The sequence below is a fragment of the Grammomys surdaster genome, unplaced genomic scaffold (assembly GCF_004785775.1).
Source record: "Grammomys surdaster isolate TR1022 unplaced genomic scaffold, NIH_TR_1.0 223, whole genome shotgun sequence".
Taxonomy (NCBI): domain Eukaryota; kingdom Metazoa; phylum Chordata; class Mammalia; order Rodentia; family Muridae; genus Grammomys; species Grammomys surdaster.
In genome coordinates, this window is record NW_021604668.1 from 1,689,334 (window position 1) to 1,703,648 (window position 14,315).

The 14,315-nt window shown below is 40.2% G+C and overlaps 1 protein-coding gene across 1 annotated transcript in view; it reads left to right on the forward strand.

Annotated features, from left to right (window-relative positions):
• The window catches only part of Dnah11 (dynein axonemal heavy chain 11), a 291,537-nt gene that overhangs the window by 37,963 nt on the left and 239,259 nt on the right, over nucleotides 1-14,315 (forward strand). Inside the window, exons 9-12 of the mRNA XM_028773185.1 lie at nucleotides 3,856-3,972; nucleotides 9,708-9,845; nucleotides 10,264-10,388; nucleotides 11,875-12,070. Of these exons, the coding sequence (XP_028629018.1) occupies nucleotides 3,856-3,972; nucleotides 9,708-9,845; nucleotides 10,264-10,388; nucleotides 11,875-12,070 (576 nt within the window). The remainder of the gene's footprint in view (nucleotides 1-3,855; nucleotides 3,973-9,707; nucleotides 9,846-10,263; nucleotides 10,389-11,874; nucleotides 12,071-14,315) is intronic.

Here is a 14,315-nt window from a genome sequence, read left to right on the forward strand (position 1 = left end):
CTACAGCTATCTTACTGGGGCGATTTTATCTTGGTTGAAGGTGGACTCAGGAGAACACTGGATTCTATTGTTGTTCTATTTTCACATTTGGGAACCTGGCACTTGTTCCCACAATGGCTGTCTCAATCTATAGTCAAACCACTACACAGACCATACCAAAGGGGATTAGACTTAGGGGTGTAAAGCAGGTTCAGTATTTGGTGTGTATTTGAAACTGATACTGTAGCTTACAATTTAACCCTCTTACTTAGTAAAGGATACAAAATAACAGATATAAGGAACAAACAGGCCAAGATCTAACTGTACAACACCTGAGCTGTAAGATGTCAGTTGTATAGGATTAGAGATTTAAAAATAACTGAAGTGTGGGTGTGGATGTGTGTGGGGGTTCATGCTAATCACCCCCAAACACAAAACTGATCAAGTTTAATATCCATTCACGCCTCTCCCCCTCCCCTAAGCCCCACTGGAGGGGCAGATTCAGAGAGGGTAAAGAACTCCTCAAAAACCTTAAGCACAGGACACTTCACAGTGAGCAATTACTTCAAGTCCTGAACACACAGCATATTCAACTGCTTGATCAGTATCTCCCCTGGGAATTCAATGGATGGCTTAAAATTAACCTGTTCAGAACTAAGTCTGCCTATCTCCCATCCCACTCTTGACTGTCCTCAGTTCTTCAGATGCCACAATTGACTCCGTAGTGGAAGTGCTCAGAGTCATCTTTAACTTCATTCATTTTCTCACAACAGTTCCTTTAGGTTTGAAGTACATCCATGGCTCATTTCTTGTCTGCACTGCTGAATTTGCCTCTAAGTTGCTCCCTCTGGCCTGTTTTGGCTCCATTAATTTATTCTCCATGGAGCAGCTTGAGAGCCTTTCACATCCTTGTCAAATCATGGTTTTTCTCTAATTAAAACCTTTTGATAGCATCTCGGGATGCTAATGCAGGCAATTTTGTACTTTCCAGAATATGGAGACATTTTTATTAATGATTCCTGAGTCATACTAATTCATCATTTACTGTCCAATATGTACTTACTGATGAGAAAACAGCTCTGAGCTGGGAACTCTGTGAAATAGTGGAACTATTACTAGAAAAATAAATCCAGCCATTAGGCTTCTTGATTCAGAATCTAGAGGATAATATAGGTAGGTGACTATACAGCATGCTGAATGCTGGGGATGAGAATAGAGTTCTGTTCCAGAGGTTAAAATACACAGAGATCTGTACCATAAACAGAAAGGAGGCAAGGGGGAAATTGGTAAAGGAGATTAGAGGTCCTGGAGGTTATATCTACACTGAAAATACCAGGGTCGCTAGGTCCCACCCGTTCAGGGCCTTGAGAACCATGTTGTTATTACTTTAATAAACAGATTATGAATTGAAATGATTACTTATAGAGCTTGACCTGGAGCGACTTAGATCATCTAGGCTGCAACTTGGAGGATGTTTAGAGCTGGAAACTGCAGCCTAGGTGCACGGCAATGGGGGCTGGGAGGGTTATGCTGGAAAAGATGGAGACAGAGATGGCAGGGTATAGTTATGAGAGAAAATGGTTAGCACTTGTCAAAAGCATCAAAGGAGCTTCCCAAGTCTTTCTCTCAGGGTTTATAAAAAGAGCAACTTGACAGAGAAGTCAGTGGGTTCTCTGTTGCAGTGTCTTTTTATCAAGTGTGTTCATTTGTATGCGTGTGTGTATGAGTGACAGAGGCTGTTGTTCATCCTTGAGTGGGTCCTGTGAATCAAACTCAGGTCCTCAAGGACCTAAGTCAGAATCTGACCCACTGAACTATCTTCCCCAACCCCTCCCTGCTATATTTTCTAAGGGATTGGTCTCTTAGGTACATTTCTAAATTTGGTTTTTAGGAATGTAATGTAGAGGAGAGAGAGAGAACGCGCACATGTGTATATACATGTGTGTGCATGTGTGTGTATGTGTGGTGTACATGTATGCATGTGTATATGTGCATGTGTGTATCTACCCTTGTATGTGTGCGCTCATGTACATGTTCATGTGAGTCTGGGGTGGAGATTCTATGTCATCCCCTTCTGATAGTGCTCATTCTTTCCAAGGGTTAAATAGTTAAGGATTACAGACAGCGTACTCTCAGTTTCTATCCTGAGAAGTGGGATGTGTGAGGCTTGTTAAAGCTTTCTGGGAAATTGTGTTGCTGTTTTTTCTAAGTCAGTGATTCTTGAATAGAGAGGCTGCTTGGCCTAGAATTCAGAAGACCTGGCTCCATCCTCTTGATGCTAAATGTCATGGTTTGTGACACAGACTTCAGAAGTTTGACCTGAGCTGCAATGCCCACTCCAGGTTAAACTTGTTGTAAGAGACCTACTCAGTATTTTCAGGCTGCTTTAACAACACAGCGTGAGTCGGGTGCCTTGTGAACAGGAGACGTTTATTTCTTACTTGGCTGGGAAGTCCAAAATCAAGGCATCAGCTGATTCAGTCAGGACCCATCATGTCCTCCCTCTTGCGTTGGGATAGATGTGAGTTTCTCTTAGGCCTGAAGATGGTCCAAGCCCCATTCAGTCAGGAGTGCCTGTCCTTTCGTCACTGACAGAAGTCACTACCCCTGTTTGGATTTCATCATGGAATCTGGGGGCATAGAAATGCTGAGACTATTGTGGGTGCATTTCCTCCCAGAGGCTAAAGGATGGGTTCTATGCATAGCTGTATTACATATTATAATGTATATTATATACTATTACAATTGAATGATTAGATACAGTCTTAAACAGAAGACAGAAACAAATGATATCAGGTAACAAACTCCTCCCCCCTATAACTAAAATTTTTCCTAAATGGGTCTATGTAACAAATATATTCAGTGACTAACCATGCTTACCTAATTTCCTTTTGAATCAATGGTCAACGAGAATAGGAAGCAAGTTCGCAACTACTGCCTTAAAGGAATAACATACAGTGAGTTTGTTTAGAATGCCAAAAAGAAAAAAAAATGCACTTGTTACCTGGGTCTGTTTACCGTTTACAAACTAGAAAAGCAATATCAACTTGTGCCATATGTTATAAAGATTGAGTTAATGTAAAGCCCTGAGCCAAGCAGATGTGGATGTGGTTACAGTGGATTGTTATTGCTGATTTTGTTGGTGGACAGGGGAAGGCCTTCACTGTGCAAGCCTAGGATGAGTGCTTCAGGCATCTTGATTGTCGGACATGAGGAAGGCTGTGTGTCCCCGGGGACAGCTTTACTGAAGGCGACTGTGGCACTGTGAAGACAAAGCTGCCGTCATTCCCTCCCAGTTTCCTTCCTTCAAATTACGAGAGTGGGTGGTTATGCATGAGGAGGAAGCTGCCGGTTGCATATTAATGAGAACCTGGAAAAAATATCTATTTCCAGTTCCTCTGTCAATCATAAGGCATCTCACGGATGCATGGATCTAGTTCTCACCCCATGAGACAGCGTTTTTCACGTACAGGTTTTCCATCCTAGAAATAAATAAAAGCTTCCTGTGGAACTTAAGGATGACCTAACTTTCTAACGGGGATGTTCTGAGAAACTGTTCTCCCCATTTATGATTAAGATAGGCGGAGGAAGGCAGGTATGCTGATGTCCATATGCAATCGTGGGAGCCATAATACTGCCAAAGCTGAGCCTCATGAAAACATGGGTAACCTGCTATACAGGCAGTGTTCTGTGTAGAAGGTGACCACTGTGCAGTCAGTCAGATGCGGCTGTTCCTTGATCTTTTCTGGAATCCCCCCCCCCTTATGAAAAAAGTAAACTGAGTGGCTGGGAAAAACAAGGAAAGGTTACATGGTTGCTGTCCTCATGCAGGAGTCTCCTCTGTAACTAACTAACACTTTGCTTTGCATGATACAGGAGTTTGAAAGTGATTATTTCAAATTTAAGTCCAAAACCCTGGATTTTGACAGAAGGCTTGGGACACTACTTTGCGAAGGTCTCAGCAACTGCAGTGGTTTGGAGTCTGCATTTAAGGTTAGTTAAAGAAAGCTCCCAAGAAAGTGAATAATTTAGACTCTTAGATGAAAAGGACAAGAACATTCTTTTCTGATTCAGGTAAAGTATTAACCGGTTGGTCACATTCCCTTCGTCTTCAGCCCACGGAATAATGAGGTTTGGGTAACATACTAGAGAATAATGAAGTTTACTCTGGGAAGGTCATGTTTAGGACATTTAACTTTTGATCTTCTCTGGCACTCACTATATTTTAGCTCTTATTTCCGGTAGAGCAATTTGAATGTGGCCAATGAAATATCGACTCAACAGTAAGCCACATTGAAAAGTTAAAAAAAAATCCATAATTTCAATAATTCTTTTCTTTATATTGTTTGCCCATGCTGGGATCATCTGCCTACTTTATTACTCTGACTGAAACAAATAACGACTTATTTTCCCTATTTCATTGGGTGTAAGACACCATTGATTGCCAGGTATTATTTATGTGTCAATAAGGACGAGATGCTGATAAAGTAATTATAATTTCATTGATTGTCTAATGCATTCTGACATCAGAGATATTGAAGCATGAAAGAATGTTTGGTGAATGAACTTTATAATGTAAATGTGTGTTAAGAATCATGTAAAAGGCTGGGGATGAGTGGAATGGGTGGAGCGTAGGTAGAGTAAGGGAGTGGGTGGTAGGGGAAGGGAGAGGAAGGGAATTCGAGTTGTTCTGGGAAAAAATAAATTTTGATAGCTGCTGGAGATGGAAGGTTTGTAATATGGAACTAGGAACAGCATGTTTTATTAAAAAAAAACAAAACAGTGAATTGAAATCAAGTGTAAGTTAATAGTAGGTGATATCCCAAAGGGGAATTGAATGTTTGCCATCCAAGCAAGCATGATTGGGAACCATGGACACACTTTGTTGAGAATGGCAGTACAAAGTAATAGAGCAGACTGGTTTTCAAGGAAGATATTATGGGATTTTGAGTTTTCGAACGGGTTGACCAACACTAGTGAAGTTACTGTATCTGTGTTTCCTAAGCGTGCTGAACATTGGTACTGGAGGATTGAGAGGGAGCAAATGGTGTGGGGTCTTTTGTTTGTTTTTGTTTGTTTTAACAAAACAAAAGTTTTCAGGTAAAACTGAGAAGCCCATTGGTGACAATATACAGAGTGTTTCTGTAGTTTCCTGTTCTGAATACAATTAGTTTATACATAATATGCTAATTTTTCCTTTGGATAGATATGGATAAGTGTTCTTCCACAAAATGATGGCATTCTGATCCTCTTTGTGGACTTTCCCACTTGGTAGAGTTAGGGTTGGTCTATCTGTCTGTCTGTCTGTCTGTCTCTCTCTCTCTCTCTTTCTTTGTCTGTCTCTCTGTCTTTCTCTTTCTCTCTTTCTTTTCTTTCTAATAGAATTGGATAATGGTTTTCTTCTAATGTCTTTGCAGTGACTTCTCATATTTATGTTGCTGAAAATAGTTCTCTTTTAAGTGTTTATGGGCAACCAGAAGAAAGAACAGAGTAAGCTCTCAATATAGAGAGATTCGTAATTCCATTTAATTGACAATCGAATTCAAATCATTCTTCTTGCCCACTCATGGCCATTCACATGAGTTATTTAAGTACATGTTCATTTATTTTTTTTCTAAGCCATCTTGTCTTGTTGTCAAGTGTTTTTTTTTTTAAAAAAGCATTCCACATATTTGTAGCTTGACTAATAAGGTAAAATCGTGCCTTAAACCTATGATGATGGGGCATCATCTTATAGCTTTTTTGAGGGTTAAGTTGCCTTGTAGACAGCAGGCACTTTCTGTTGGCCAAAGGGATTAACTGGAATTAGATATGACACATGTTGGGAGGGTAATAGTGAAAGAACAATGTACAGGGTCATATACTCCAGGGAACCATGACTTCAACCATAGGTATAGGCTGATGACTCTGACCATTGGTTGCTTTAGAAGAGGAATATTTTTGTAGACTGTTACAAAAGGTGATAGTTTGGTGTCTGCTCCTGGTAAAGGAAGGAAAGTGAACCTAGTATTCTGGTATTACCCAGTGTTGGCATCTGCTGAAAAATAAACACAGCAGTGATAAGTAGCTCTAAGATTTGTATTAAGGTAAATTGAAATGTCTTTGGAAAAAGAATCCAGAAGAGATTTTAGACAGCATACAGGTTGAATGTGATCCAGTCAAAAAAACTGAAGTCCAAAGTGTCCCCAGATCTCAAACTCCTTGAAGAGAGCATACTGCCACAGGCAGCACAGTCCACACTGTTAAAGTCTGCTTCATATACAATGTTATTAAAATATTATATGAACTTGCCTTGAGTCTAGCTGTATATGGGATATATGAATTGTACATTTAGCTATGGGCTGTAGCTCCCAAGACCTCTCATTTAGTGTTTCAGCGAGGGTGTGGAGAGTATAAATATTCCCAAATCCCCCAAAACCTGAATCCTAAAGTCTAAGATCCTTCTGGTACCAAGCATTGCTGATAAGTTATAAAAAGTTAAAATTTTGCTGTAAAACACACACACACACACACACACACACACACACACACACACGCATGCATGCACGCACACATGCATACGCACACACATACACACATGCACAAATTTCAGGTAACCACAAGATTAAAATGCTTTTGAACAAGGCAAACTCAAGAAAAATGAATAGCGATACTACTTTGACCAGTATAGCACTTACGGAAAACTGTATCACATTAGGAAGCCAAGATGGAGATGTGGATTAAAGGATCTGAAGCAGAACCTTTAGGGAAAGGTAATGTGAGATTCAGACTTCAGCTTTCCTTATCAGTGTGAAGGGAAACATCTATCTGCCCTGCCTCAAAGTACCAGGAGGCTAGGTGACTGTAACTCTCAACCTGGATGCAAAGGATTATGTATGGGGGGTAAGAAGCGCCTAGGACAGCATGACTGCCCAACTGGTTAGAAAGCACCACTTTCAGCTCTTGCCTTTTCTTTGTAGTGTTTCTCTGTCTTTCCTTTTGGATACACAGGGCTTAAGTACCACCAGGCAAGTTAGTAAGATGAGCTGTAACTAGGAAGTAAGTAAGTAAGCTGTAGCTAGAAGGCTTCTAGAGAACGTAAGGCTAATGTGATGAAAGAAATGTATCTCCAGCTGATGCTTGGGCTCCCTTTGCTAACCTAGGAGGGTAGTGCTCACTCCTGAATACACAGGAAGCCCCAACCAACAAAAAGTGTACTGGAAGAGAAAGTTAATAATTAACGTTTTGCTAGGTAGCTGACTCACTGGGTTTAAAATTATCTGTAAGTTTCTGTTGCCATTGTAACCATTATCAGAAAAAGCCAGAATGTGTTTGTCTTTGGTGGCTCGTGAGATAGATGCATTTATACGGCAATTAACATATCTTTTCCATTGGGTCATTTTCACTGAGTGAAGTTTATGGGAAGGTTTGCAAAACTTCTAAAATGAAGCTGTCTTTCAATGAACGTTTTGAGGGACATCCATTACTTCCTAAGGGGAAAAAAAGAACAAAATTCTCTTCATTTTCATGTTGCTTTACTTGGTTGAGATTGTTTTATATGCATAATAATGGACATATTGTAAAGTCCACATAGATGTAATCCAAGATCCTCAGAGGTCATCTCAGCCTTGTTTAGAATTGAACTTGTCCATATTTTCTAATATTTATGTGCCCATGATCAGTTTAGTTTAGAAGGTAGGCACACTAAGAGACTAGTAACATTGATAATGAACAGAATTATTGCAGCAATGTAATACAAAATTAGACAATTGAACAAAACTCAGGAAATTTTTTCATCTAGAATTTTTTTTTTAAATTTGATACTTTAAGACTGTACTTAGCCACTTGTTGATGTAAATTGTTAAAATCGGCTACCAGCTCAACCGACTATCTAAGCTGCCACAGCCTGCCTAGCTCAGCTGCCATGTTTCTCGGCCTGAGGCCACATGCATACCGCAGCAAGAAACAGCCAGCCAGAAACACCAAGTCTTGCCACCCACGAGACGTCAATGTGGGAGTTGGCTCTGCCAATCTTCCACACTGTCTCCACAAGGCTGGGCGTTGTCCAGACCATCCCGCCATCCACGCGGGCCCAGTAGGAAAGTGAGACTCTAATGCTTAAATTATCCAAAAGCTTATATATTTGCTAATGATCAGTAACAAGATGCCCATACAATCAGAGGTGTAATCCAATATGCAACTACCTTTGCTACAAACACATAAACATCTGCCTCCATGTTCTCCTCTCTCTTGTTCCTCTATCCTAGGTACTCCTCTTCCTTCTTCTCCCCACTCCTCCTCTTCCTCTCCTTACTCCTCCTACCTTAGCTCCTCCTACAGCCACTAGTAATGTAAATAGTAGAAAACAAGACTTTAGATGGTGAGATCAAGAGAGTCCCAGTGAAGAATAAGACCTGTGTTCTAATCTAGCTCTGCCACTGGTCTATGAATTTTGGCAAGTGACTTTCTCCCTGCAATTCAGTCCCTCCCAGGGAAGTATCTGATTGGCTATTTTTAGTATCTGATCTTCTGTTTCTAAGGCCTGCAGTTAATCATGCTTGGAACTCAGTGACGTGTCAACTCTTTGCGTGTGTGTGTGTGTGTGTGTGTGTGTGTGTGTGTGTGTGCGTGTGTGCCGCCACCATCCAGCTATGGGGAATATTCTTTTTAAAGATTTATTTATTTATTTTATGCATATAAGTACACTATAGTTGTCTTCAGACACAGCAGAAAAGGTCATCAGATCCCATCACAGATGGTTGTGAGCCACCATGTGGTTGCTGGGAATTGAACTTAGGACCTCTGAAAGAGCAGTCAGTGCTCTTAACCTCTGAGCCATCTCCCCCATCCCTGTGTCAACTCTTGTTGCATAAAAATATTACATTCATATGTGATTTGGCTTGCCAAGAAAGCCACATCATGCAAACATGTAAACTAATTCACACCAGACAGTAAACTTAGCACATCTTCACTGACACCTGTGAGGATCAGAGAAACTTGGGAGTCCTTAGTGAACAGTAGAGAGTATAGGCCTTCACAAAGCTGGTGCTATCAACAAATTGATATCTGTTATCTCTATGTCCCACTCCCTCTCCATGTGCTTCCTGTGCTTGCTAGTAGTTTCTGTCCACTTATAACTTGAGTTGCATTAATTCAGTCAGTAACATGTTCTTTCTGAGACACAGACAGCCTGATGAGCTGACGGCTTTGGTAGAGCCAGAACTTTCATGTCAAAGGAGATGCCCACCTGTAGTGTTTTGAGACCAGCTCTCATTGTTGCCCAGGCGACTGTTAGGGGTGACTAGAACTTAGAGGTGATCTAAGGATAGAACAGTCATTTTTATTGATAAATTCGGTGTAATTATTGATGAAGAGACTCACATAACACACACATAAGTCTTGCTTCTCCTTTTACACACACTAGCCAGGTTGAAAACATCCCTGACACCCAGCAGGGGGTGTTGGTAGCTGTGAGCCAGAATGGCAGGGTAGACATTGGCTCTTGACAGTAGTCATTTCTGATCCTCTCGATTTTCACAGAAGCAAAGAAATTTCATCTAGAATTTGGTTTATTTATATAGACTTTTAGGAGGCCCCCAAAATAAACATTTTGTCTTTTGTAATACCATATGTATTAATTAGAGTCTAGACTTTACCACTAGTAGTGTAAAAAAGTTTAACTGGGGAAATTCTTGTACTAAAAGCTCAAAGTTCTTAACCTTTCTTTCACTTTGATTTTTTTTTAATAGCTTTTGACCATCTTTGGAAATTTTCTAGAGAAACCAGTCATCATGGAAATTTTCAGCCCACATTACAGCATATTGTTGAACATGTTTAATGCAGAGTTAGATATGTGTAAGCAACTGTATGACGAACACATGAAGCAGGTGAGTGGTGGAAAGATTGAGCAATGTCACCCTATCGCGGTAATGGCCATCAACTAGAACCATTTTCATTGCGGGTAAAGATTAGATTTATTAGATAAATTACACATAAGGATTAGAAATCATTGTCATTATATATAGGCATTAAGTGTTTCTTTCTGCTACGGATTGAACCAGAGATCTTCTCACTGCTAGGAAAAATTCTTTCCCTGAGCTACTCTACCAATGGAATGCCTTTATTTAATAGTTTCCTTACTGAGATGAGGAACATGCTTTGGGACCTTACCACTTCATTAGTACAGTTATTAATCACCATGTTTAATGCCACTATGAAAGTAAAATAAGCAGCTGCATTTAAGGTTAGAAGGCACCCTGACCACATGTTCCTTTTCTTCCTCTTCATGGAAATGTCAACACGCAGATTGAACACGGGCATGAAATCCTCAACAAGAATATGCCATTCACCTCTGGAAATATTAAGTGGGCCAGAATGCTACTTGAACGCCTTCAAACGTTCTGGTCAAACTTTACATCTCTCCATTATCTGTGAGTAGTTAGCCTTACTCTGTGGTGAATTGTGATGATGTTATAGGTGTTTGTGTATCGAGACGGGATCTCTGCAGCCCAGACGGTCCTCAAATGCATTCATTAGGTAACCAAGGATGACCTCAAGTCCTGATTCTACTGCCTTTGGCTCACAGATGCTAGGATCATAGGCAAGTATTACCACACCTGGGTTAGGGCTGTCTTTCACACAAGGAGGTAGCTGTCAGTACTAACACTTGAGGATTCACTGTCCTGCTCCAGTTTGGTTGGGTCTGGTGAGAAGGCTTTAATCATAAGAAATATTTTATGGAACTCATAACTTCATATTGTTTATACTATTTTCTGGTCCTTTTATCTGTTAATGTCTCCTTTTCATTCACTGTCTAGAAAGTTTAATTTTATTTCTCTTCATCAAGCTCTCCTACATTGTCCCACAGTCCTCTGTGCTCTTTATTTAACTTCCGGCTAGAAACTGGTAACTTGGTGATGCTTACCTGAAGTTTTAAGTCTTTGGAGTCTTTGGATCCCATTTAACCATTTGTAACTACTTTTTGTCTTTTTTTTTCTTTAATTTATTTATTCACTTTACATTCTGATCCCAGCACCCCCTCTCACAGTCCCCTCAACTCCCCTCCCTTTCACCTCAAAGAAGGGGAGTTGTCCTCCATGAGTGCCAACCCACCCTGGCACATTAAGATGCGTCAAGACTAGGCACATCCTCTCCCACTGAGGCCAGACAAGCCAGGCCAGCTAGGGGAAAGGGATCCAAAGGGAGGCAACAGAATCAGAGACAGTTCCGTTCTAACTGATAGGGGACCCACATGAAAACCAAGTTGCATATCAGCTACATATGTGTAAGGGGTCTAGGTCCAGTCCATGCATGCTCTTTGGTTGGGAGGTCAGTCTCTGTGAGCCATCATGGGCCTAGGTTAGTCGACTCTGTAGGTCTTCTTGTGGTGTTCTTGATCCCTTTGGCTTTCTTAATCCCTCCCCCCACTCTTCCATAAGACTCCCCATGCTTGGCCTGATGTTTGGCTATAGGTCTCTGCATCTGTTTCCATCAACTGCCAGATGAAGCCTCTCAGAAGACAGTTATGCTAGGTTCCTGTCTACAAGCACAGCAGAGTGTCATTAATAGTGTCAGAGGTTGACTCGCTACCATGAGAGAGAACTCAAATTGGACCAGTTGTTAGTTGGCCATCCCTTCAATCTCTGCATCATCGTATCCCTGTGCATCATGTAGGCAGGGCAGATTTGGGGTCTAAGGTTTTACAGATGGGTTGATGTCCCCTTCCATCCACTGGAAGTCCCACCTGGCTACAGGAGGTGGCCACAAATTGGCTTTAAGCAAATCCAATTTTAAAGCACTGTGTGGCTTTCATTGCCTCCCCCTCTAATCTTTATAATGTATAATCCTGTTCTATTTTGTTAAATAAGCTGCACTCTGTGACATATGTAGAAAAGTAGAAACACCTTGTTGCTGCAGATTTCCAGACAGTCCCGATGAGGCTGCAGTCTGCCAGAAGTATGCTGAAATGACCACTTTGCTGGATCAATTTGAAAACCACATCTATAGCGAATGGAGAAGAAATGTGGACGAAACCTGTGAATTTAATCTGAATCAGCCTTTGGTTAAATTCAGCCCCATAAACGGCCTTCTTAGTGTCAACTTTGACCCAAAGGTAGGACTTTGCCTTTCTAAGTGCATTAAAGATGCAGCTCCCCTGTCCTTGAAATCTCCACTGATGATGGAGGCATTCACTTCAGATATTTAAACTCTATTTGGAAGGTCTGGGAACAGTATAAATTTAAGTTCAAGAGTTTCTTATAGAGATTTGGTTTTGTGCATGCATGTATGTGTACGTGCATGTGTGTGTCTGTGTGTATGCATATGTTTGGTTGAACTCGGGACTTCATAGATTCTAAGCAAACACTCTACCAGTGAGCTTATTTATCACAATGTTCCTTACTGACATCTTTTTTTTTTTTTTTGAGACCAAAGCCTCAATGTTGCCCAAGCTAACTTTGAACGCACCTATTAATCCAGGAAAATGTTGATCTAGCAGTCCCCTGTTTCTGCCTACTAAGTAGCAGGGATTACAAGCCACTTTCTCCATTCCTTAGTAATTAATTAACATCTTACATTTATTACTTTACCACCCCATACTCACATCTTGATGAGCTACCGAGGATGGGGGACTATCCCATCTTTTCTGTGCTCCAAGTTCTAGCTCCGTGTCAGGCAACTGGGAACTTAGTAACCATAACTCAGCTGACTGGTTTTGTTACAGTCTACAGGACGGCTTCTGGTCAATTTTATAACAAATACCAGGTTGTTTTAAGTAAACATGAAAGCCACAGATGAAAAGGAGCAAAGGCCTATTGTGGTTTTGGCTGACCATGGTCTTTCTGTTGCCGTCATTTCTTTCAAAGGGAAGATAAGCTTGTATCATGGCAGCTAAATTCATGGTAGTTAAACAGTAATTTCAAATAAAAACAACCAATTGACATAAAAATGTTAATAGCCAAATAACATCAGGAATTAATAGATGGCTTTTATGGAATAGCTCTTTTGCTAGCCATGTTGTCATGTAACAAAGGGAGATTTCAACTCTTTCCAATATATCTGCTCTAATTTTATTATGTTTTCTGTCATGTTTTTTCTTTTTCTCTTCCTTTTTCTTCTCCTTTTTCTTTTCAGACATGGTCTCTTGGAGCTGAGGTTGGCATTAGATTTGTGATCTTCCTGACTCTACTTCCTTAGTGTCGCATTATAGCTATGTTTTCCCTCCCATAGTTGACTATATTAGCAGGTGTGTGTGTGTGTTCTTTCATATGTACATAATTAATAAATATGTGTGTGTACATACACACTCTCTATCATACACACATAAATATACAGAAATTGATTGGTTGCTTGATTGATCGACTGACAGAATGACTTTTTTTGAGACAGGGTCTCATTATATAGACCAGGCTGACCTCAAACTCAAAAAGATTTACCTGCCTTTACCTCTCAAGTGTCGGCTGAGGGTAGACTTGTGAGCAAACACACCTAACCACATGTTCCATGTACAACATATATTTTAAACAACCTATCTCGTGGTCTTTTCATTTTCTAGATAAGAGAGAATGAAATTGTTCTTTTCTGTTTACCTAGCATGAATTTGCATGACAGTAAAAGCAAGCTTCTTCATAAGTTTCTGGGACAAAAAAAGTTGGTGAATTTCAAGTAATGAAGGATATTCAGTATTGTGGAGGTGATTGTCCAGAGCCTTCACCAGAAATCCCAATGAGTGCCTAGGAAGTGGAAAGTTGGCGTACTGAATTAGAGGGTCATGCTGAACATAACTCTGGTCTATTTTCCTAAAACAAATACAAATACCATCATCACCTTATATTGCTAATGAAAATTCAGTACATCAACATAAATATTCTACACAGAAAGCTGAGTACTGACTCCTGATTTCATAAAACTAGTCTCTCCACCCTACACTTCCTGGGTGGATTTAGTGGGTGGTGTTTTAGTGACTTAGTCAGATGTCATTGTTGGGTGGGAGAAATGTCTCTTGGACGTATTGTAGGCATTACACATTCTGAGTTTAATTTTCTTTCTGAAAATTGCAATAAATTCAAAATAGATAAATAGTAAAAATTTTAATACAAACATAAAAACAAATATAAAAACAATTGCTTGAGATGTTTTTTAGGGATAATTGAGAGTCTTGTGGGTTTAAGTACCGTCAAAGCCTTGTTTTTCATTTGAAAACAACTGTGAGCATTAGAGGTATCCACCATGCACAAAGAACCATTAGAAACATCAAAGGACCATTAGTTCTCATTGCCTGGAGTCTGTGGATTGTGCAATGCTCAAGTTTTGAGATAAAAATTTAATAAAAAAATATGCTCTAAATACAGCAGAGTATA